The 25130-nt window shown below is 44.0% G+C and overlaps 1 protein-coding gene across 1 annotated transcript in view; it reads right to left on the bottom strand.

Moving 5' to 3' along the window:
* Positions 1-737: 737 nt before the first annotated feature.
* KLHL20 (kelch-like family member 20) overlaps positions 738-25130 on the bottom strand; it is a 25015-nt gene continuing 622 nt past the window's right edge. The window contains 10 exon segments of the mRNA XM_009079360.1: positions 738-1814; positions 3927-4033; positions 5978-6186; positions 6798-6931; positions 7138-7281; positions 8461-8644; positions 9708-9825; positions 11012-11140; positions 12879-13037; positions 18081-18654. Of these exon segments, the coding sequence (XP_009077608.1) occupies positions 1730-1814; positions 3927-4033; positions 5978-6186; positions 6798-6931; positions 7138-7281; positions 8461-8644; positions 9708-9825; positions 11012-11140; positions 12879-13037; positions 18081-18654 (1843 nt within the window). The 3' untranslated portion in view covers positions 738-1729.

A 25130-nucleotide genomic window follows, 5' to 3' on the forward strand; every position in this document is an offset into this window, starting at 1 on the left:
AAAGCATAAATGATACATGTAAACATTTGTTTACAGAATACTTGTTTTCCTTGTAAAGGTGCAAATGATCTTCATATGTAAACACAAGAATACCAACCTTTAGGGGGAAAGGGGCTTGTAAAAAAGTTTTAATGACCCATTTATGACTGTAGTGTAATTTTTGCTATATTCAAGCACATTAAAGTTTGAGTTACATGAATCAAACTATGAAGTTAAACAACTTAAGATGTCAGCACTGCCTTTTTCATCTCAAGAGTTTACCATCCTCTTAGTCTTTTAAAATCAGATTTAGTAAGGTCTATAGTTAAATCAGGTGCAAAAGGTCATTCTTCCATACTCGATAGAAATTACAGTACAAACAGAACCGTTGAGTCTAGAGTTCTTCCTTCCTCTCCCCTCACCCCTGGCTGCCTCCACAGTTACTCACAGTGCCAGCACAGTCCCTCCCCTCCAAACTCTTTAATGAGGCTCATACCTTTCCCTGCTCTAAACATACACAGGCAAAGGGCACCATCTCGTCACAGTCAGGAATTCTAAGGACACAGACAAGAGGGCGGCTGAGGTGATGCTGGTCTAAGCTTTTTGCAGCAGGAGTTGCCCTCCTAGCAAGAACATGAGAAGTGAATGTCAGGATTAACAGATGATACCTGCACCCCAGCTTCAGACAAGAACTGGTATCTAGCAGGCAGCAGGAGGAAAAAGGCATTTATAAGTGAGCAACAACTAGTTGTTTCTAGGTTCACATACAGGGGAGAGGAGAGACAAAAGCTGAACTTTTGTACCATACACTGTACAGTAAAAAGGCATCGTTTGAAATCCTTTTCTCTCTCACCCTTTTTGGGCACTTCATTGATTCAGTCAATAGATGAGAGTTTCCAGTTCTACTTCTTGCCTCCAGCAAGACTGAAAAGATAGTCACAGGGCACCCATCCTCACTGCTCTCCTGCACTCTAAGAGACCCTAAATTATACCACAAGGGTTGGAACCACAACAGCTGATGGGACATGGCCCTGCCCTAACCACCAGCTGGTCAAAATGCAAGTTGCACACACACATATACATACATATATATATATGCACACATATATATGTATATAAAAAGCTGGAATTGTCTCTGTGAGTGATACAAAGAAAATACATGATACAAATTAAATGAAAAAATAAATATACTCTGTGCACAGAAAAGCTTCTGTGCAAAGGTGGCACCTTGCAGGTCAAGTACTTTTTTTTTTTGAAGCTCTCTGTAAATAAGGCAAAAGCAATGTTTTCTGTATCACTTTTTTCTCTTTCACCCACTAAACAGCTGCCACAGCCACTGCTCACACAGCAGGAGGGGAAGCAGGAAACCCTCCTCCTTGCCAGACTCCCAGTACAGCATGTAGTCTCTACATCAGTGTAGTCTCTACGTCAGCATCTTTACGCTACAATAACTGTTACAGTTTGGTTTTTTGTTTGTTTTTTTTCAAAAAATGTAGACTATTTAGAAAAAATACGGACATAAGCAACACTTCTACTTTTGTCCAGTGGTTCCCTGGAGTCTGACAACGTGGTCTCCCGTTGGGCACACTCTCACAGAAGTCATTTTTATAATTCCATAGAAAGAGTCACCGGCAAAGAGTTACATTGGAGCTAGACCGTGCAAACTAGAGCTGCAAAGAGGTCCAGTGTCAACAAGTCTCTTCAGTTTTTCTAGGGATGAGGACCAGGGGGACTCCCTCCCGCTCGATGCTTACCATATATGGGATTCACAGTGTGTCATTTTGATAACACCTACGCCTCCTCCCAGCCGCCGATAGTTCATCCCTCCGTACAACCTGCAAAGACAAGGTTTCAGGGCTCACACCAGTCCAGATCCTTCATGCAGCCCCCATGGGAGCCAGCACAATTTGGAGCTACCATGGGAAAGGCTGAACCAGCCCTTGTGAGCACAATTAGACTGTGGTTAATGCCTGTTTAAAAGTGGACTGTGAAGGAGTTGGGTAGTAGTCACCTCATACAATTCCAAGGTGAACAGATGCCTTTCTCTCTCAAAACAGAAACTGCTTCTCCTTTTGACACCAGATTTCTGTTACTCGAGCAAGGAGCTTTCTCCCTGTATGAATGTGCAAGATAAAAAAGAATCATAGAATCATCAAGGTTGGAAGAGACCTTTAAGATCATCAGTTCCAACTGTCCACCTACTACTACCACTGTAACTCCTAAACCATATCACCCAGACCTACATGCCCCTTAAACACCTCCAGGAACTCTGTAGGCCCTACCTGACCTTGGGCTACATTTTGAGTAAGGCAGGAGCAAGACTAGGTTTGCTCCTCACAATTCAACTCATTTCTTTTATATTTCTAATACCCTAAATTCAGCTGATCCGACCAAGATATAACACATCCCAAGCACCATCTGTTTACTGAAATGGTGCCTGCAGCATTTCATATGGCTGTCTGATCCCTACAGACTCCAGCATCCTACTCACTTCAGCTGCATACCCCCTTTGTGCCACTGGAGTCTGCTGGCAGAAACAGGAGAAGCAAGTTCTCCAAACAACTCCTACTAAGGCAGTTTGTTAAAGCCAAATCACGTCAGAGGCATTTCTCAGTCAAGCTAGACAAAAATATCTTCCTAGGAAAAGAAGTTCAGCAAATAAAAGAAAGAGAAGGCCACAGATGTTGATCAGTTATATTGAATTCAGTAGATAAAAAACCCACAAGCTGATACTTTGAGCAACCTCCCAAAGCTCTGTGAGTGCCTGCTCAGGCAGTAACTCCTAAGTCTAGACACCCCGTGACTCTCACTGTCACTGGGAGTAGCTGAAACCATTCAGCTAAGGAATCTGAAGTATATACTACTCTCTACTCAACTCTTTTTCTCATCAGTTCAAAAAGACACTGTCCATGGCTCAACAAACAAGGGGAAATCCCTCCCCTGCTGCTTGTGACAGCCTCTCTCAGGAGGAAAGGGTTAATCTACTACTATTACTAGTAGGAATAAGGACATCCATTTCTTCCTATTCCCCACCCCTGCCAGATTACTACAGCAGCAAGAACACCCATAGGAGCTAGAAACTGTATGCTAATTAGATTTGGGAATAAATACACAAGTAATTGCTTTCAAGTGTAGTTATGACTAGAAAGTCTATTTTTCCTATTTCTCTTCCGCTCCATACATATTTTGGATCAGCAATTCCACATTATTTTTCTCAGCTTGTACATCAGATGGAATTCTAATTACTGCCTTGCAGATTTAAAGGGGAAGAACATCATATGCTTGTTCTGCTTCAGCTCCTCCAAAAGGAGCTAGAAATCACAGCCTCAGCTTGAAAGCAATAAATTAGTAGCCTGAATTTCACGTGGTGACTGTAAGCTCCTTCTGCTAAGGGCAAGTTTTATTGGGAAGCAGAAGAGACTCAGCCCAAAACAAACAGCAGGGACATCCCTCTCCCAGTGTGGTCCATTTTTGTTATGTTCAAAAGCAGCACTTAAAAACAAACTTGGTTTTGGTCTGACCCCTTGCTTGCTACTACTCCGTGTCTCAATAACCTGTTTATACACCAGTTTCCTATCTGCAAAAGATGCAACGAGATTTTATTCAATAGGTGTTGGCTAAATATATTGGGGCCTCAGGTGGGAAAACTATAGAAAACTCACTGCAATTCTACTTCAGATTGAGTCAATGGTTGGAACTCAAGCAGAAACCTGCAACGAAATGTTTCTCAGCTGCTACAAAGACATGGAGACTCTGTAGGTAAATGGCACATTGGGATATTTCTGAATGTGACTCTTTCTTACACCTTCATTCAAGCCAAGAGCCACAACGTGAGCCTCGTGCTGGCTCTCTCACTGTGGTGTCTGACTCTTGGGACAGCTCCAGCTGGGAGGCAGCAGGTCCAGCTGGATTTCACTACTGGATTGTTTCACAAACTCAACAGTTACCTCCATGTGTTAGCATCTGGATCAAACACCTCAATGGTCTTCAAGTACGTTGTGCCATCGAAACCTCCCACTGCCATCAGCTGTCCATTCACCACAGCAAGGCCAACCTGCAAAACAGCCATCACAGGGCAGCTACTTAGCTGGCACATCTTCAAAAGGAGGGTTAAAATGAAAATATCAATAGAAGGATTTAATAACCATGTTTGGGGAAAGACAGTCTGCAGTAAAAGGTCGGGGTTTTTTCATTTGGGGGTGGCACAAATAAAATACCCTAAAAAATGAGCAGTCTGCAGTAAAAGGTCGGGGGTTTTTCATTTGGGGGCGGCACAAATAAAATACCCTAAAAAATGAGACATGGAAAGTTGAGTATTTATCTCAAAATAGAGAATCTCTCAAAGAAAAAGCAGAAGGTACCCCTTATTGCCAGCTACAAGAACTACAACCGTTTGAATAATAATAGATACATGAGAATCTAAGCCTTTCTTTGCCAGCATTTGAATAATAATGGATGGATGAGAATCTAAGCCTTTCTTTGCCAGCCAAAACTTATGTTCTGGACTGAAATTCTTCCCCAAGTGTGACATGTATGCATCAGATTATCTACCAGCCCACAGCCTGGAACACTTGCTTAAACCAGCAGAACCACAGGTCCCAAACATCTCAGGTTGGGGCTTGGCCCATCTGTAAGCACCTTGGCCTCCAGCCTTTCTGTTTTGCCTTTCTGCAGAAGCACAAAATCACTGAAATGTCAATAGATGATCACTTCCAGTGGAAAACATGTAGTGTGACAGAGAATGAGCAGGAACACAATGTAAAATGGTCCTTGTTTTGAGAAGTGAGAAGACTCAGGAGGGCTGCAGGTACAGACGCTTCTGTTTAGCAGTTTCTACAGAAAGCAAATATAGAAGCAGCTGATAAAAAGTCAATGCCTGATCAGTAACTACAACAGTGTTGGATAGTGTACTATATGCTTTGAGGGCAGAATTAAATACATGTCCTCTGCCTCCAAAAACAGTAGTTGCTCAAATTATGATTCATACTTGCCTCACCAGACACTGAAATACTAACATACAGATAGAATGAATCTACTTTTTACTACATAATCCAATATCCAATGATAAATATTCATCACATTTGCTTCTGCCCAAACATGATGACTGCTTAAAACACTGTGTTAATCTCTTGCCCACAAGTCTACGGAAAGCACCGTGATTAGCAGTTGGTAAGAACATGCTGTCACTCCCCATATGCAGTCTAAGGAAAGCACCATGATTAGCAGCTGGTAAGAACATGCTGTCACTCCCCATACTCACAGGATTTGGTGGAGAGAAGCACCATGCTAAGTGAAAGCCCAGAAACCCTGTTCCCACACATATCTCAAGGCAATGAAGAGACTTGGAAGGCTGGAGTTGGTGTCTAAACACATGCTTACCCAGCTTCTTCCTCTGGGCAAGTGGAGGAAAGCACCATGATTAGCAGCTGGTAAGAACATGCTGTCACTCCCCATACTCACAGGATTTGGTGGAGAGAAGCACCATGCTAAGTGAAAGCCCAGAAACCCTGTTCCCACACATATCTCAAGGCAATGAAGAGACTTGGAAGGCTGGAGTTGGTGTCTAAACACATGCTTACCCAGCTTCTTCCTCTGGGCAAGTGGGTATTTTCACCTCCTAGTTCATCCAGAGAGACTCAAGTACTAATTTTGATAGTGTTTTTTAATAGTATCTCATACCAAGTATGGCTATGTCACCAAGTGAAAACCTAAAAACTCCTGTTTCAGGCCTAAGTACTCGACCCTATATAAGTGACTGAAAATGTTTAAAAAGACCTTCAAATGTCTCCATTTTCCCATTCTCAAATGTGTTAAACAGCTGTCCATGACAAGACATGACTGCCACTTCATTCTCTAGTCTTGCTAGAGAGCTTTTTGCAAACTTTTCCCCTTACAGAAAAGAGGTGAAGACACAGCAGAAAAGCCTCACAAGATGACTAACACTCTACCCTGTCCTCTCACCATGTGATTACGTGTGAGCAAACCAAGCCAAACTCACTCCACTCCGGCGCGACGTCATGGCCACAACTGGAGACCACTGGTTGGTTCGAGGGTTGTATCTCTCAGCACTACTGAGCTCTGTTGTATCATCTCTGCCTCCCACAGCATAGATCATGTCCTGGTACACTGCACAGCCCAAGTGTTTCCTCCTTGTCCCCATGGGAGCGATCGTGTGCCAGCGATTCTCCTGGGGGTTGTAGCGTTCCACTGCGGAGGAAACGACACATCTTTGGGCAAGAGGGTTGGCAGGCAATGGGGGTTAGCACTTTTAAACCCACATCCAAAGTCCTGCTGTCAAGACACTACAATTTCCAACACATCAAAAATATGATGAACCAGTTTGTTATCTCTTTTCTTCCATGGAGGAACATTTGCTGTTATTTCTCCTGTCTCCAGCCCTACACAATCAACTGCATTCAGATCTTCACTCAAGAGGGAGCTGGCAATGCTACAAACTGACCTGCATTGCCATCTTGCAGTAGTTTTACCTTGGGCACCTTCCTTCCTACAGCAGAAAAAGGGCTGCTGCAGGGAGGAAAAAAAAATAAAAGAGATGTGCTTGCAACTGCTATGCAAATGATCAAAGCATTGCATTCACAACACACACTGCCAAATGCTGCACTGAGAAAGAAAAATTGACACACAACCAGGCCACAGGGGCTCACAAGCCTGGAGAGTGAATTACTGTAGGGCAAAGCAATATTTAAAGAAAAAAACCCACCTCAAACTGACCACTAAGATATTCAACAGATACCTGGGGACACTAAGGACAACAAGGACACGTGCTGACTGGAATTAAGGCATAGCAGAAGGCATACCAGTGTTGAGAGGAGAAGTTCCATCAGAGCCTCCCACAGCATACAGGAAGCCTCCTAGCACAGCCACTGCAACTCCCAGGCGCCTAGTGCTCATGGAAGCCACTCGAGTCCATTTGTTTTCTTTGGGATCATACCTGGCAAAAGAATAAACACCAGAGCTTAGTGAAGTGTTGACTTCTTCACAAAAGGGCAGGCAGACTAACTTTATTCCCTCCAAATACAAAAATCTCTGGAAATCTGTATAGTTCTTACCTCCTCTCCAGCTCATCTACATCAACTGCACCTTCTAAAAAGACCCTCTTTTCCCTGTACCCTCTTTTTTTTGGTAATTAAAAAGTACCTTTCCACAATGTTGAGACAAGAGACACCGTCCTGACCACCCACAGCATAGAGGTAGCCTCCCAGAACTGCTACTCCAACACTGGTCCTGCAGGTGCTGGTGGGGGCCACATCACTGCTCCACTGATTGGTCTTTGGATCATACCTGGAAAAACACATCAAACAGCACAAATTACCTGTATGCTTCAGACTCTCCCATGTTTGAGACCTACTAAGGCAGTGAAACTTGCCTAGCTTGAGCTTAAACTGCAACACAGCTCTTTGTAAGTTGGATAAACCCCTGAAGTGATATAATGCATCCAGTACATGTTATTCCAGAGATGTTCAAACTGCAGCTTGAGATGATTCAAGCTGAAGATCAAAGGTTCAGGTTCCTGAGAGTGCAGGTTAGCAGGGACTGGCTGGCATGTGGTAACTTGCTGCTGTGCAAAGAGCAGCAGCCAGAGTTGCTCTGCTCTGTGTCCTCTGCAGTTCACACAGGAACTCAGCCAGCACTGGGATGCACATTTCCAGACAAAAGATGAAGGAACCAGATGGACTTGGGAATCAGGAGACAAATACGGTGCATAGCAAGAAAGTGCAGGATGTGGGACATGTAAGCATAGAGTCATGATCTGGGAAACTAGGAGTATGCAAGGAGATAAGTGGGAAGAAGGGGAGGCTTGAGGAGGAAGGAAAATTATTTGTATCGCTCAATGGATTTGTTACAGGGCCAAGATGTAAAGCACTAGGAGTGCTTGAGTCATGTGGCTTTTAGGCATGGGAATTGCCATATGCAGCTCCCAGAAACAGGAAGCTTGGTAAAACTTGTTTGAATAAGTCTTTCACAGGTCTAAAACTGACCTATTTTCCTTCCTCTGTCTAAGTGCCAAGGTTCCTTATTTCTCTAGTTGCCACTCCACAATAAAATTCCAGGATCTTTCTCTCAACAGCTAAGAAATTTTTATTGTAACCTCACCTTCCTCAACAATGCTAAAAACAAACCAGCAATTGTAAAGAAGCTTAACCAGGATTATCACTCCCAACAATTATACCCAGACCCATCTCTTAGAAGTTCCTTCCTTATACCAAAGCCTTTGGCTTGTCCCACTAAGCTGGGGATAACAATGCACAGCTTGCTATGCATGAAGTCCCAGTTCAGTAGTGAACCAACACAACATTGCAGGGGTGAGTGAGGGAGAAGGAAATGTAGATAACATAACAAATTTTGGGTCTACAGCAGGACAAGAACAGAGGTAGGAAAATTACCTCATTTTTAAGAGGCTGCACCCGGGTTTAAACACTCAGAGCTAACATTCTGCACAGTGGCATTATGGACACCTACCTTTCTACACTGTTCAAGTAAGAGGAACCGTCGTGGCCTCCCACAGCATAGAGGAGATCATCCAGAACACTGACTCCAACACCACAGCGCCTCTTGCTCATGGATGCCACCATCCTCCACTCGTTGGTCTGAGGGTCGTAGCGCTCCACGCTGGAAATTGCATCCCCACTACACCAGCCCCCCACTGCAACCAAACACAGCAACAGTGTCAAAAAACACCCTCAGCTCATGTCCTGCATGTGCTCCTGCTACAAACAACCCCTTTGGACTCTCTATGCCTTAACCTAGTAGCCCCATCTCTTGAGTCACTCATCCTGAGGTTTATAATTAGCAAACAGAATGTGATTTTCAAGAGTATTAAGTTTAGAAATACTGTGGCATTCATGGCACCAAAGAAACTATGTAAGTGAGAAAGTGCAAGTCAAACCTCAATATTAATACACAGGTGACTTCAGAAATATGTTGTGAAGATTTACCTTATGGAAACACCACCACCAAAAAATCCTGCCTGGAGTCTCCTGGGCTAAGCAGGAGCAATACACAGAATCATAGACTCACAGAATATCCTGAATTGAAAGGCACCCACAAGGATCTATGTCCAACTCTTGGCCTTGAACAGGACAGCCCCAGGGATCACACCACATGCTTGAGAGCATTGTCCAAATGCTTCTAGAACTCTGTCAGGCTTGGGGCTGTGATCACTGCCCTGGGGAGCTGTTCCAGTGCTCAACCACCCTCTGGGGGAAGAACCTTCTCCCAATATCCAGACTAAACCTCCCCTGACACAGCTTCATGCCATTCCCTCAGGCTCTGTCATTGGACACCAGAAAGCAGAGATGAGTGCCTGTCCCTTCCCTTCCCCTCATGAGGAAGTTGTAGACAGTGATGAGGTCTTCCCTCAGCCTCCTCTTCTCCAGGCTAAACAGACCAAGTGACTCAGCCCCTCCCCTTGCTGTTCCAGTGCTCAACCACCCTCTGGGGGAAGAACCTTCTCCCAATATCCAGACTAAACCTCCCCTGACACAGCTTCATGCCATTCCCTCAGGCTCTGTCATTGGACACCAGAAAGCAGAGATGAGTGCCTGTCCCTTCCCTTCCCCTCATGAGGAAGTTGTAGACAGTGATGAGGTCTCCCCTCAGCCTCCTCTTCTCCAGGCTAAACAGACCAAGTGACTCAGCCCCTTCTCTACAGCTTCCTCTCTAGGCCCTTCACCATCTCCACAGCCTCCTCTGGACACCACACACACCTGCAAAGAGCACCTCTCCACAGCGGATGGGTTTGCGTGGTCGAGTCCTTGGTCCTTGCATCAGTGGCCGCTCTTGGGGCAACAGCAGATAGTTTTTAGCTTCATCCACTAGATCCCTGTGCAAGACAGGAAAATATGAATCCCCAAAGCTCCCCTGATACTAGTCTCAGGAGAAGGTACGAATCAGAAGGGATGGGAAGAGCAGCCTGCACTAGTCAGGCTCTTCAAGTATTCCCAAATCACATGAGTGCATGAATAGCTCTAGTTAAAACACACACTGTCACCTAAATGCTCACTGTTTGTTTACAAGCCACTTACACAGTGACAGCAGTAGACCAGTACCAATATTTGGCCAGAGTTAATAATAGGTATTGCTTGCTACAGAAAGACTGATAAACTATGACAAGAGATTTGTCAGGCTTTCTGTGCAGGAAATAAACCCCGAGTCTGCCTTAAACTAAAACTTCACAACCAGCTGTTTTGCCTCAGAACAAAACAGGAGCTGGAGAGCACACAAATACAGGATACACACACAACCAGCAGATGGAGATAGTACCCTTTGGAGGAATATTTGTCTCCATCAGCTCTGGCCAGCTCACACTGTCCATCCATTCATAATTTGCCACTTGGACTAATCCTAATATTTCAAACCCTTGAATCAAAAAAAAAAACCAAAAAAAACCAACAAACAAAAAACCCCACAAAAAAAAAGGACCTCCTTCCCTCTACAAAGGTGGAATTCCCCTGGTATGAATGTTTATTCAGGGAAAGAACAGCTAAGCCTATCCCCTGAACTCCTTTATATTAAGCACATGAAAAACTGTGTGCTGTATAGATGATACAGAACTCTGTAGAACCAGAAAGATGAGACTTCTACTGCAAAAGGAGGAAATGACAAATTCCTTGCATTAACATTGTGGGAAAGAGCAGACTCTAATCCCAGAGTCCAATTCAGTTATCAAAGTGCAGTCATTTTACATAGAAAAACTACTTTAAATCCTATTGAGAAAGCCATGGAAGAGCTAAGCTGTAATGAAAGGCCATGACTAGAGGGGGGAAAAAAAAGGCAAAATGGAAATCAACACACTGAAAGGTCTTTTACCAACAGTCAAACTGCACACTCAAAGTTTGCTCTTTTACTGATAACTTGAAAGAGTAAAACCTCCTCTAGGGTACAACACTGACTATTACTGAACTAGAAAACACTTTTTTTCTTGCATCTCTTCTCCTCCCAGTTGCAAAAGACAAATTGTGAGGTATCACCCATTTACCACTGACAAGTGAGCACAGTTTCAGAGAACAATACAGTCCAAGGCTGTAAGTGGCTGAGGAGATTTACCGGCATTAATTCCTCATCTAATAAGAGGATCAGAACCCACTGTACCCACAAGAAACTTGGGACTCAGCAGTGGCAAACGGACATGCTGCAGGACCTAAAACACAAAACAGAAAGAACCCACTGTACCCACAAGAAACTTGGGACTCAGCAGTGGCAAACGGACATGCTGCAGGACCTAAAACACAAAACAGAATATAAATGGTGAACCACATACATCCACAGAGATGCAAGAAACCAAATGGAAAACAACTGAATCATAGAATGCATAAATGGTGAACCACATACACCCACAGAGATGCAAGAAATGAAATGGAAAACAACTGAATCATAGAATGGCCTGGGTTGGAAGAGACATTAAAGAACATCTCGTTCCAACCTCCTGCCATGGGCAGGGACATCTTCCAGTAGGTCAGGTTATTCAGAGCTCCATCCAGCCTGGCCTGGAACACTTCCAGGAATGGGGCATTCACAGCTTCTCTAGGGAACCTCTTCCAGTGCCTCAGCACCCTCACAGGGAAGAAATTCTTCCTAATATCTAATCTAACCCTGTCCTCTATCAGTGTGAGCCATTCCCCCTTATCCTGTCACTACACGTCCTTGTAAATAGTTTCTCTCCATCTTTCTTGCAGGCTTCCTTCAGGCAGGGATTAGGTCACACCAAAGCCTTCTCTTTTCCAGGCTGAACAATCCCAATTCTGTTAGCCTCTCCTCATAGGAGAGGTGCTCCATCCCTCTAACCAACCTGATAGCCCTCCTATGGACTTGTTCCACAGTGGCTAATGAATTTTGAAAAGACCTGATAATTCCACTGGCACATGGCCATTTACACATCCCAGCCTTGGCATTTTAGTTAAATGCAGCTCATCTGACAGCACCTTTGCTTTTTCAATATACCAACTTAGAAGCCCAGCAGAAAATCAGTCTTTGAAAGAGGACAATCCACTGGATCTATTAACAGCTGAAAACAAGGTCACGGTTGGAAACCTTAAAAGAATGACAGATGTCAATGCATCTACCTGAACACTAATTTAGTTGGTAGTTTTATCAAACATTTAGCTCTCTAAAATGTGAGTGGTACTGCAGAGTAAATGAACAAGAAGAAATCAGATGCCTTTCACAATGGTTTAGAATTTAAATGAACAAGCAGGTATAGACAGAGGCAAACAGTTATAACAGGATTAAGATCTGCCTTGAGAAGAGCAGGTTTTTCTGGTTTGGTTTGTTTATTTAAAACCATTTTCAAAAGCTTTCCAGTAAATAAAGTTGCATTTAATGTCTATTTCCAAAGCAGAAACACTGAGGCAGGCAGACGCTCACCTCTTTTGATCAGCCAGCCTGAGACTTCAGAGGCTTTGGGCTGACAGCTTTGTCAGAATGGGTTCTGCTCTGTGAAATGCCTTGGCTTAGATGAAGCATCACATTCCAACAAAACCATTCTGACAAGCTCCAGTATAACATCATGAGGGCTGAGGCACAAATCAAACAGCAAAGCTTAAGGATGCACTGCAAACTGAGACAAGATTTTTCTTATCCACGGTGTTTTTGATATGACACTCGAAGCAGTGCAGGCAGGTTTGTCTGGACAGACTGCTGGAGTGAGCTAGTTTGGCAAGTCCTACCTGGAAACAATTCAACAAAGTCCCTATTTAAGGCTCTAGCCAGTGCAGCTTTGAGCCAAGATGAAGGGAGAGTGCAAGTCACCACCTAACACAGGTGGGAGTCAGAATTTCAGTGTCTCTGTGCACTCAGAACTGCTGTGGCACCACCCTATCAGCCCTCATTACTCTTCCCCTGGATAAAGCAGTCTGGAATGTCACTGTGCTCAAGATTACCTGTGGCAGCTGGGGTCTTCTTTCCTGAATGCTGTATTTCACCCAGGCCATCACAGCATTGAACACCTGCTCTTCACTGCGAACATTTAACTCGTCACTGGATATAATGTCTATGAGCTGATTGGCAGGAAGCAGCATGAACTCCTCACTCTCCATTACCTGGGAAAGGGAAAGCAAAAAAAAAAGGAAGGAAGTCAGGACAGTGGCCAAAACACCAGAGCTATTCACCACTCCAGCACTTCATGGGCTGACCCAGTAAAACACCAAATATCCATCAGTTTTGACAGCAAAGGGTTTCTGCACAGAGCAGACAGGAAGAAAGTCAGGACAGTGGCCAAAGCACCAGAGCTATTCACCACTCCAGCACTTCATGGGCTGACCCAGTAAAACACCAAATATCCATCAGTTTTGACAGCAAAGGGTTTCTGCACAGAGCAGACTGCAGTCAGGAACTACCAACACAAGAAAGACACTTTTAGAAGGGGATGCAAGTGAAAGGGAATTTTACATCAAGTTTTTTTTGTAGGACACTTTTAAAGGGTTAAACCACAGAGCACACTGATCAGGTTTCAAAATTTAGGAAAAATAAATCCCTTCTTTAAAATCATTCTGTTTGTTGTGTCTGATACAGAGAGCAGAAATAAAACCGTGATAAATACGTGACTGAAAAGCTGCACTGGAGTAGAGAGATTCACAGGAAAACCAAAGCAGAGCACAAAAATAAGTCTTAAACAAGTTACCAGAGGCATTGCAGAGAACATGGAAAGCCTGAATGCTGATTTGTGGCAGAACAGAGAATATTTCAGGCGAGGGAATCATTTGATCTTGCCTCTTTCATTTGCTCTAAATATATACATGGAGTACGCACAAGTCGAGATGCACTGAAGAGGGAATTGGAGCCTCCCAAGCCCCTAAGGACTGATCTCTTGTGAAATTCAAGCCACTGACAATCTGCAAACACATTAATTCCTTCAGCATCCAAGATAGCAACCAAGTTTCTCAGGAGGCTTTGGCTGCCGCTGGAGGACTGCTCACACAGCACAGCACTGAGCACACGTGAGTCTGTCACACTGCCCTGAGAGCTCACACACAACCACTGCTCCTGCACAGGCACCACGTCCATGGGAAAGATGCAAAAGTCAAAATAAACAATGCAGAAATGGTTGGATTGATAACTGCCAGCCTGGCTTCCCTAAAAGCATTCCCAGTCTGTAACTTGCAATCTCTGAGAGATTCAGTGACAGAAAATAACTGAATATTGGTTTGTCCTTATCATTTGAGACCACACTAAAATTCCGTGACTTATTTTCTGATTTGCTGCATAAATTACAGAAAAACATTCTCTGACACGATCATCTCACCAGCAGTCAGCTGTGCAGTCCTTCTAATTACCTAAAGAAATCACTTTAGAGCACTGAACAAATAGGCAAGACCTGCCAAGTTACAGACAACAGAAAATATCGTTGAAAAAGAACACAGAAGACAACAAGAACAGTTACCAGACTTGGGTCTTAGATCCCATGGGCTATCAGGGGCAGTAAGGGCCATGACAAGGTTGGCCCACACACTGCCTCAGCTTTAGACTAAGAACTAGGTTGGTCAATAAAGATCCTTATCAGCTTTTTTCCATAGCCTCCCTGCCTCCTACAAAGACCAGTTAGAGCTACACTGTTCCCTGCCAGTTTGTAAAAGCAGCCTCAGACTCTGAGAACAGCAGCTCTAGAAACCTATGAGTTAAGGATGGTCATCCAGTCTCTCCCTTCCACCCTCAAAACCCCCAGTCGCATTGTTGGCCTCTCAAACTTCAGTGCACTAGAAGCATTTCTGCAAACCAAATTATTACCACTATGCAACTTGTTCGTTTACATAGTAAAGCAAATAATTATTTTAAATGCTTTGGCTTATTTTGGCTTAATTATCAAGACACTCATAATTACCTGACTAATATTAATGGTCTATTTGACTGACTTGCTTACTGAACAAGAATTGGATGGGTTTCATTTCCTCTGAGGTATTCATGTACATCACTGCTTTTACAAACAGATAGAATAAATGTCAGACTACACAATATGAACTGCAATTTTTTGTCTGTCGATAAAAGCACAAGTTGTTCATCCTTAAGTATATTTTCCCCTTCACACAGATGTCAAGAGACCAACCAAAAAAAGGGTTTTCTTGTACAGCAGAGTTGTTAATAGACCCATTTCACATCACATGCACAAGATTCACTAGGGCTTTTAGGCAACAAATTAAATTGGGGGCAATGGAAAAACATTTTACCAAGAAGTTAATGATGTAATGCAGCAATACACATAAAAATTAATAGAACTAGAGGTTAGCACAGCAGAGGACATGAAGCAATTCAAACTGCATTCAAAGTAACTGCATGGGTTGGCCTGATGCCTAGGTGCTTAATATTTCACATTGCCATCCAGGAAATTCCCATCTCACGTTTCGTTCTGTCAGCTTGGGGGAACGATGACCACACAGCCTCTGCAGAGGAAGGCACATTTCTCAGTCAGTTCTCAGCCTCCACAATGGAGGATGATTACGTAGCCAAGTCCGTCGCTTCCACCAGGGATTACCAATCTGCTCTCCAGATGGAGAACACTGGCAGAGTAAAATCCCAACAAGCAGCACCACTAACATTGTCTGCAGAGAAATTGTGTCCAAAGACACTTGTAAATGGAGATGGTCTGCAACAGGCCATGTCAAACTGAATATAAAATTAGCAGTTGCAGCTCTCCCGTGGGAATGGAGTGAGAAGGGAGTAAGCAGGTGCAGTTGGCCTGTGGGACTGAAGGAGTAAGCAGTGAGAAAACTTCAGCTAAGGAGAACAAAAGGTTAATGAGCCTTGACTGACTGCCAAACAGCCCCAAGGACACTTAGAGGTGATGATGAGGAAAGGAGAGGAAGTAACGACCCCCAGAGGAGACTGATGACCACCCACAAAACCTATGTGACCACAGGCATGTTGGTGCCCCAGAAATTCAGACCCACCTCATCCTGTTGTGTATTGGTCACATCAGGATGGCACAGCAAAATTCTGATCTATGAGGCCACACACACCTTCAGGGGGCTCTCCAGAACTCAAGGACCACGTCGACTCTGTGTGAACTCCTGCTGAGCTCCTGTGTCTGCACCCCCAGAATGTGACTCTGCACTGGCCCACTCATCTCATCACTCTTGGGGTCGGTGTGTACTCTTAATTGCTAGGGACCTAACTTTTCCCTTTTTAATGTAGTAGACTTTATATCCTTTTTGTAAGGGCACACAGACATGCAGGTGGAATAAATCACTTTGAATTTACTACCTGAGTGTGTCTCTGTTCCGTTATCTAAGAATCCTCCATCCCTGGAACAGAAACATTGGGAGCAGAAGAAGTGATCATTAAGGTTGAAGAGCTGCAAAACTCCTGAGGCACCGAAAGGGACATCAAAACCTGCCCAGGCCAAAGAAATAGTGCTCTAATCTAAGAAATTGTTTTCCAGAGGCTGTGATTCAGCTAAGTCAATTATAATTTACATCACCTCTGAGGAAGAGTGTTTTAATGAGTCCAAAACCTTTGCCTTTGTGTGCTTTAACGGGGATAAGGAAGACAGAATGGGACTGCAAAAGAGGAGACCATAGCAAGCAGCTCTGAACAGCCAGCTGCATGTATTAGTGCTAAAACATTTTCAAACAGAACTGTAAAGCTGTTATAAAGTTATTTAGAGGCTTGTAAGCATGGTCTGCTCATGTAATAACAAGATCTAACCATTAAAACCACCAAGCACTGAAAACAAACGACCATCTGGTTACCATCTTGTTCCCTAAAAACAAATGCAGAAGAAAAGAAGTGCAGAGCAAGCACAGAGAATGTGAAATGGCCAGCTAAAATGTAGAGGTTTGGGAAATCACCAAGGCCTGCAAAAACCAAACTCATCTTAAACAGCAAATTCTATCTGGTTAGAAAACATGCATTTAATTGCAACTTCTAGAATAAACTGATGTCGTGCCTACGATTAGACACGAAGTATTGTCTTCATTGTGTCCAGCAGTCACGTTCTGTTTTGTTTGCTTCTGCTCAGATTTTTAAGTACTACCTGACTGACATTAATACAATTCCAACCTGCCTCCTGCATGTCAAAGGAAAAAAGATGGCAAGCTGCAATCACTCACAGCACCTTGTATACTGCTGCTTCTCTGGGGAAACTAATTTAGCATCAGGAATCGATACTGGAGTTACTCCCTTTGGAAAGGATCTACCTGTGAAGCAGGTGGGAAGAGATTTCTCTGCAGCAGGCTACCTGTCCCAAGGGGTGGCAGAGTGCAGTTTCTGGAAGTGGCAAGAGATGAATCTCTCTAGCAAGGGACCAGACCTGCATGCTGAGCATGTTCCTACAGAGTAGCTGCTTCCAAAACACACACAAATTCTTGCCCTTCCAACCAGGGCTCAGGAAAGATATTACTTTAAAGAGTTAGGCTCCTTTATGCATTTTGATGTGACAGTTCAGTAAAGACCCACTCTTCTCTGCCTACTGCTCACAGAATCCTTAATTATTATGCTGATCCTTCCCTGAACCAGCTGCTGGCATTTTTTTTCCCAAAAAATCATCTAGGCAGAATTAACAAAGAATGAGAGACTTGAGCTTATAAAGGTCAGCTACAATATTACACATTTGAATTCCTTTCAAACTTCTGCTGAATAATAGATGCAAAACCCTAGTTCTGCTACAGCAAGGGAGTTGAAGAGTCCACTGAGGCAGCTGTATGCTCCCCCATACGCCTATTTTTTCAATCCAAAAGCTCAACACCAATTTTTTTGCTTCTATTGATGTGTTGCCCTCACTTTAACACCTGCCTCCCCTGCAATCATGTAGAATTCAGAACATTTCTGAAAGAGGAGTGCTAGGTCATACCGTGTCAGATTCAATGCCAAATACAACTACACCTGTGACCTTGCCTTCCACATAGCACTCCCCACACAACTTTCAGAGAAGAAATGCTGTGGATCATATAAAAACCACCAGTACAACACAGCCCAATCAGCACCTCTTCCCTCTTTCTTCCTCACCTAACATCTGGCACCCATCACTATAGGGGCACAGAGCAGATGTAAAGGCAGGATTTGGAAAGAAGCACCAAGTGAGAGTGGCTCAAAGCCCTCACAGGACACATTGACACATTCTGCATCACAAGTCCAGAACACTAGCTTCTTACCTCCTGGAAGTTATGCTGTGTGAACTTGTCAGCAATCCTCAGCAGCTCACGGCACGAGTGAGTGTCAGCAAAAGCTCGGATGCCCAGGCAATTGGAAGGGTCCAACTGTCTCTTAAGGAATTCGCAGCAGGCCTCCTGGATCTCAGCCAGCTGGAGAAGGCAAGCAGCTGGCAACAAGGTCTGGACATTTCCCTCTTCTACCGTGATCTGGGAGGTGTAGGCAAAGTCGATCAGCAGTTCCATGGCCCTTTCATCGATGTCTCTGATCACTACTTCCGTCTGCCGAGACTCGGCCAGCTCCCCGGTGAACATGGCTCGGAAGTACGGGCTGCAGGCTGACAGAATCACCCTGTGGGCGTAGATCTTCTTCGCGCCGACTACCAGCACCACATCGCACAGCTCCCGGTGCTTCCGGAGGAGATTGATGACTTCCAGAGTTTGCCGAGGGTGCTTGTCGGAGATGTAGGGCATGCGAGCAGGCTGCGGCACCCCTTCGGGCAGCTTGTTGGGATCTCCAAGTGTGCAGCGGCTGGTCACGTCCATTCCGGTCTCTCCTGGTCGAGTACTGGTACACCTGTAGCGGAGGAAATAGTAATACAGGACCATGGTCAAGGAATCCACCACTCGGGGTCAGCCGGAGCTCCACGGCTCGTGCCGGTTACGAGCGCAAAACCGGCAGTGCCGTAAGTCCGTGCCGGAACGTGAGAACAGGCACGTGACCACATGAAAGAGGAATTCACCTCAAACCAAAGCTTACTTAGGAGTAAACAAATGCCAACTTGCAATGAGCTTCTATTTATACCTATTTTTATAGGCTTTCTGTGACACACTGCTGTAATATCCAGCTACACATACATATTTATTAACCGAACCTCATGGCAGCCTGGCGTGGTGGAGAAGTATTACCCCCATTTCACAGCAAGTGACTCAAAGAAGAGATTAGGTGACTTGCCTGCTGTCACTTGAGTTTTCTTTGACAGAGCTGGAGATGGATTTCCACTGCAAAGAATCCCAGCTGCACAATTTAAGCAAACTTCTCTGTTCTTCTACCTACGTTTTCACTTGGGTCACTCATCACTGCAATATCTGAGCACACTAAACTGTCACACAGACTTCAGTAACTTAAGATGGCCTGCAGACTACTGTAAGTATCTTTCAGGTTCACAGAATACCCACACTTAATCATCACCTCTCCAGTTATTTTTGAATTATGAAGGCTCCTGACTCAATCCACCTTCCCTGACACGCTTCAAAAGAAGGTTAACCTTTCCCAATAATGGCAGATTAAGGACTGCAGAAGGCAAATGGGATTATCAAACCAAATAGGAAAGAGTCAAAGCAATCCAAGTGTCACCACTATCAACCTACCAAAAAAAAGGGAAGAAATTCAAGTCAGGATGGTAACTTCAGAGGTGAAGAATGACTTAAGAATACATCACAGAATCAGAGAATATTTGGAGCTGGAAGGGACCCACAAGGATCATGAAGTCCAACTCTTGGCCCTCCACAGGACATCCCTGACAATCATACCATGCGCCAGAGAGCATTGTCCAAACACTTCTTGAAGAATAAATCGAGTTACTGGAACGGAGAGAAAAAACATACCATCTTCCCAGTTCCACACGCAACATTCTAGCTAACTGTTGTCTTTCTTGACAGAAGTTCAGGTCCCTTTCCTTTATCCCTCACCTCCCTGAAGAGACGTCAGCTCTGCCACAGCTTAAGTGCAGTACCACAGAATACTCTGAACTGGAAGGGACCCACAAGGGTCATAGAGTCCAACTAAATATCCTTCTGCTCAGCAGCAGGGCAATGCTAACACTTTGCACCATGTGTGCTGTAACTCCAGAGAAAGGGAAGGCAGCATTGCCTCGAGCCCTTCTGCAGTTCTCCAGGGATGAACCAAGATGACACATCTCTTACCTCACTCTGAACAGTCTGCCTACACCCCAGGCTTCACTATCCAGTTATGACTGAAACTGGTGCTAAACAAGAATTAACCCCAACTTTATTTTGAGCAATCAGATCAGCTAAATAAGCAGATCAGCACACACATAACCGAAATGCCATTTAGCATGTTCCAAGCATAGGTGAATTTCTGCCACAAATCATACATAATTATTTAAAAAGATGCACCAGCACCAGTGAAATATCAATTACTAAGAAATTAAAGAAAATCAGGAAACTGTTGCCTCTTCACACATCGAAGCAAACCCCTCACTTAGAGCAATTAAAGCACATTGAGCAAGATCTCAGAACAGTGATGTTTTATGGCTGATGGAGATCTACATGCTGTCCATTTCCAGCTTCTCTGGTGCACTGACATTTGTGAGCTGCCACTGCCTCACTTTGTTCATACTGAGAGTTAAAAAGAAATCAAGCTTGGCTTTGCCATTGCTCAATAAAATTTGCAGTAGGCTTGAAAGAATTAAAAAACAAGTAACTCACATCTTTTCCTCTCATTATTATGTCAAATGCACTTTCTAACCATGGGGAAACCAGTCTCTTTGCAGCAGTTCCAATTATTCACTTGCATCTTAGCCTGTTTTCCCATTCCCTCCACACCCTCTCCTTGATCATCATATTCAGATGTTTCAGACCATTACCTCTTCCTCATATCTTAGTTACACAGATCCAGCTGGGCCTCCCCTCTGGGTTTTGCTGCTTGCTCCTGCTCAGTCTCTGCACCTTAAATGCTTTGGGTTTTTATCCCTACTCCATCTTTTTTACATGCATCACTCTTCTCCTTTACTGACACCTCTGACAAATCCTTCTGCTGTTACACTGCCTCTCGCTCTCCTCCACCCACTCCTGTCCCTCACAACCCAAATTCACCTTGTGGGGTTTGACAACCATTTTCAAAGCTCTGCCAAGTTCCTCACAAACAATGCAGCTAAGCTCTCCTCACAGCAGTACATATAAACCAAATTTAATGGTACCCCTAAAAAAAGTCCAAGAAACCTTGGCTAAAGATTAATTTAACTAATTGGCTTAATTTCATAGTCCTTAGCAGCCAAGACCAAAGGGTAAGTGATTTAATCCCTCTACCAAGAGATGGAGAAAGGTGGTGACAAACATTTCCCTGTGGAGTCTAACTCTTGCAAAGCAAGCCAAGTGGATTTTATTGTGCATTGGGGGTTCTAAACCAAACCCTGGGAGAAAAAAGAAAGCAACAAACAAGGAGAAAATAAAAGCTCCTTTAAGACACATGCTACTAGGATTTTGGACAGTTCATCTTGACCAGGCTGACAGTCAAACCATCTAAGTACAGATCAAACATTCTTCAAATAAAAACCCATTTCACATTAGTACAGACCACAAGAGATGGAGCACATCCAGGCCAGGCCCTCCTTTTGGAAACAGAACCCCTGTTACACCTGCAGGCTCTCTTCAAGTGCACCTTCCACCAAAACCAGCCCAAAAGCAGATCTCAAGGAGCTTTTTAGACTGGCACAGGTTCTGAGTATAGAAAGATTAGCTTAAAGCTATGCTGCCATAAGGAATACAGAGAACCTTGCCAATCCCACCATCCAAGACACTCTGCTGACGAAGAGGAATGGGATGCATCAGCTTATGCCAGATTTAGGCACTAGTCCTAGTCTTCCTAGCCAGGACAGAACAGGACTTTTCTGCCCAAATGAGGCTGTTAAACACTTCTTTAACAAACTGAAAAGGAGTCTGGTTAGCAAGAACTGGAGTCATTCCTGCATTGTTCCCACCAGCATTTATCTGCATGCCTGCATTGTATCCAGCCTCCTTTCCTTCCTCCAGGAAAGAAAGTGCTGGTTAATGATTAAAGAAAATTGAATGGATGGGAAAAAAAGAGTAAGAATCAAATTAGAACTCCTGATTCATCCATAACTTATCTCTGGGTAATGCAGAAGCTAGTGATCAATGGGCTTAGGAATTTCCACACTGGATCAACCCAGATGCTTGATGTTAAGCACGGTGGGTTGTTGCTACACACGGGCACAGAACTGTGAATTCAAAGGACACTGTCTGATGGCATGTGTCTCCACGAGGATAATAATTCAACTGCATTATGTGTGCATTATGCATATGTATGCATAGAGAATGAAATGATGAGTCAGTAGCTTAGAGGTGTGAAAGACAGAAGGCAGCACTTGATTCTCACATGGCAGGCTAGCTGCTTCCCCCCACACACAAAGCTTAGAGCTGCTCCTGAAGACTCAGGGTGATTAAGGAGGGCTGAGGATCCGAGAGGAAACGTGAATGCAAGGATAAAAGATTCACACCCAGCTATGCAGATATTCTGGGATTAGCTTCCATCAAAATGCAGGGCTGGGGAAATCAGCAAATACAATGGGATTAAGAAAGGGCTGACAAAGGATCAGTTTTTGTAGCACACTGCTGAGAAGTACAAATGGGAACACAGGCATTCTGCAGCACTAAGTCAGCTAAATAAACAGGCTGCTCTGCCTCCATTTTATTCCCCTATCCCAAAATTTCATTCATTAACACAGGCACCTACGAGACATCCATCCCCATAGCAGCTTCTTCCAAAGTTCAAAAGAACACCTAATAACACACATCTCAGGAAAATTGTCTCTAGCAAATAGAGACAACAAACCAAACCAGCAGTGATTTCTGTCAATGCCTTGCCTTGAATTTAACACATGCACAAAAGAAATGTTTCCTACACTCATTACAGAACTGCTAGAACAAAGACCTTTGATTTGGCAGCCTTTGGCAACAGAAGTCATCACCACAACACCATCAACTACGTAAATGGAAATGCTTTTTTTTGTGGCAATCAGTACTCTAGGATTAATTAGTTAAAAGTCTGATTTTTAGTAAAAATACCACTGATTGATCTTCTTGTCAGCCAGCAAGGTTTTGGTATGTTCTCCATGAAGTTGAGTTATGCAAACAAGTAGGTAAACCTGACTAACTTATGTTACACAAAAGGAGAACAGAGAGGATCTGGTGTGTTTGTCCCCATTTACCTTGTTCAGTCTGATTTTCACTGACCAAGCTCAGAAAACTCAGTTTTACCAAGAATGAGGATGTCCATACCCTGACAGATGAGATCATTACTGGAATCTTCCAAAACCTTCCTGAGCCTTTTGTAGTTTGTTTTGGGCAAGAGCTATGTCCAAGCACATGGCTAACTTCCTGAGCACACAGAGGGGTCCCAAGTGCACCATTGGGATCTGAAGCCTCCTTCCTCCAGCAGGGTCTGGCTGGCTGTGCTCAAGCCAGCTCCCATACAGCACAGCTGGAACCTGGGAAAAGGTAGCCAGGAAAAAGCTGGGTGAGAAAGAGCTGGGAGAGCCTCTCCACTTTGCTTGGGAGCTGCTCAAGCCCTCATGCCTGAGCTATGTTCAAGGCATGTCTGCACCTAACTGCATCCAGGGGTACTGACCTGCTGAGCTGCTTCCTGGCTTGACTTCCATTCCTCCCCATCACAGAGACTTCACGGAAGAGTACAGGACTCGACTCACCCTGGCCATCAGATCTGCTCTGCCCTCCTTGCTCAGGTGCTGTGGGACCATGCTCTTCACTGGAGAGGTCCCTGCTTCCTTGCTTTTACCTTCAGCAAAACCATGCTCTCTCCCTGGCAGTAAGCAAGAATAGCTTGCCCTGACTATCCCTTCATTCCTTATGGAGATCCTGTTTGAGCATTTCTCTACTGTAATCTTGACAGGAATAGCAGGAATTCCTTGTCTGTTCAAACTGTACTTCCCATTCTGAATGCTGTACACATTTGATACCATCTTACTGTGTTTGCTAATCTGGTACTGACCAAGCTTCACTCCCCTCTCCTTGCAGGATCTACCAGGACCCTCACATGGGGTCTTAAATGGCTGCAGAGCCCTGAGAAAAAGGATAAAAGGAAGTGATCTGCCATCTGCTCAGCTGGACTTCATAGGAAGATCTGAGCCCGAAATCCAATCAGGAAGCTTTTATCCTTTTCTGCTAAGACAGGCAGTAGAAGAACAAACAGAAATTTTAACAGTCCACACAGAGACCCTTAAAATGCAAAGCATATTCAAGAACTGAAGTCCACAGCTCATGACAGAGCCTTGCTTGTCAGCCCAGACTGCAGCAACAATAAAACACCTCTACTTCTTCAGCCCTGTGCTGTTGCCCACCACTAAATCTACCTAGCCTGAGTGGCAGACAGACCTTCCATGATAGCAAGTCCAAGGCCACAAAAAGACACACGAACTTCAGCACCTGAGCTCTCTGCCTCAATGTGACATGCAGGTAACAGCAGGCAGAATAAATTTAGAACCCCAATTTCTCCATTAGGGATACGAAAAGTAGAGTAGAGAAAAAACAAGAACACAAACCAAGCTAATCACCAATTTTATACCATTTTGAAAAAATGTTTTGATAAATGGTTCACAACCTGAAAAGCTGTGGTTTATGCTGGCTAAGATTTACACAATCTCTACTGTAGAAGACTAAAATGGAAGAGAGCTCATCTGCTACTTAATACGTCTTGGACAAAAAGGAATTCAGTGTAAAAAGTCACATACGGTTCCTCATTGTCTAAACCACATTTTTTTATGCTGGCAAAAATACTGAACAACACACAGTCTCAGTGATGCCAATATCATGTCCCAGGGTTTACTCATTAGCTTGACTGCAGCAGTGGCACAAGCTTTTTTTTCCCTGTTGTGCTTGAGAAGTTCATTTAATTAAACATCATCATGCCATTCTTCAAGGCTTTAAATGACTATTTCATACCTCCTCATACAGAACCTAGGCTGATGATTTCTGGAGCTAAAAATGCTCTGTATATTCATCTGCGGTTAAAATTTTTGTCTTCTCTTACATGACTCTTTACAGAATTACCCATAATAAAGTTTTCCTTCTTTTGACATGCCAAAGAGCACAGACTAAGCTCATTGCATGAGTTCTCTTCAGTGAGAGGTGAAGATCTTCAGGAAGCCTCACTTCCACACCGCCTGTATCACGTACAGAAATACATCTGCTGCTGAGTTTTGCCGTGGGATTGCCATCAAAGAGTGAAAAGCAACTAGAAGTAGCAGGAAACCCTGTTTGCAAACCTGTCATCCT

The sequence above is a fragment of the Acanthisitta chloris genome, unplaced genomic scaffold, assembly GCF_000695815.1.
Source record: "Acanthisitta chloris isolate BGI_N310 unplaced genomic scaffold, ASM69581v1 scaffold17387, whole genome shotgun sequence".
NCBI lineage: Eukaryota > Metazoa > Chordata > Aves > Passeriformes > Acanthisittidae > Acanthisitta > Acanthisitta chloris.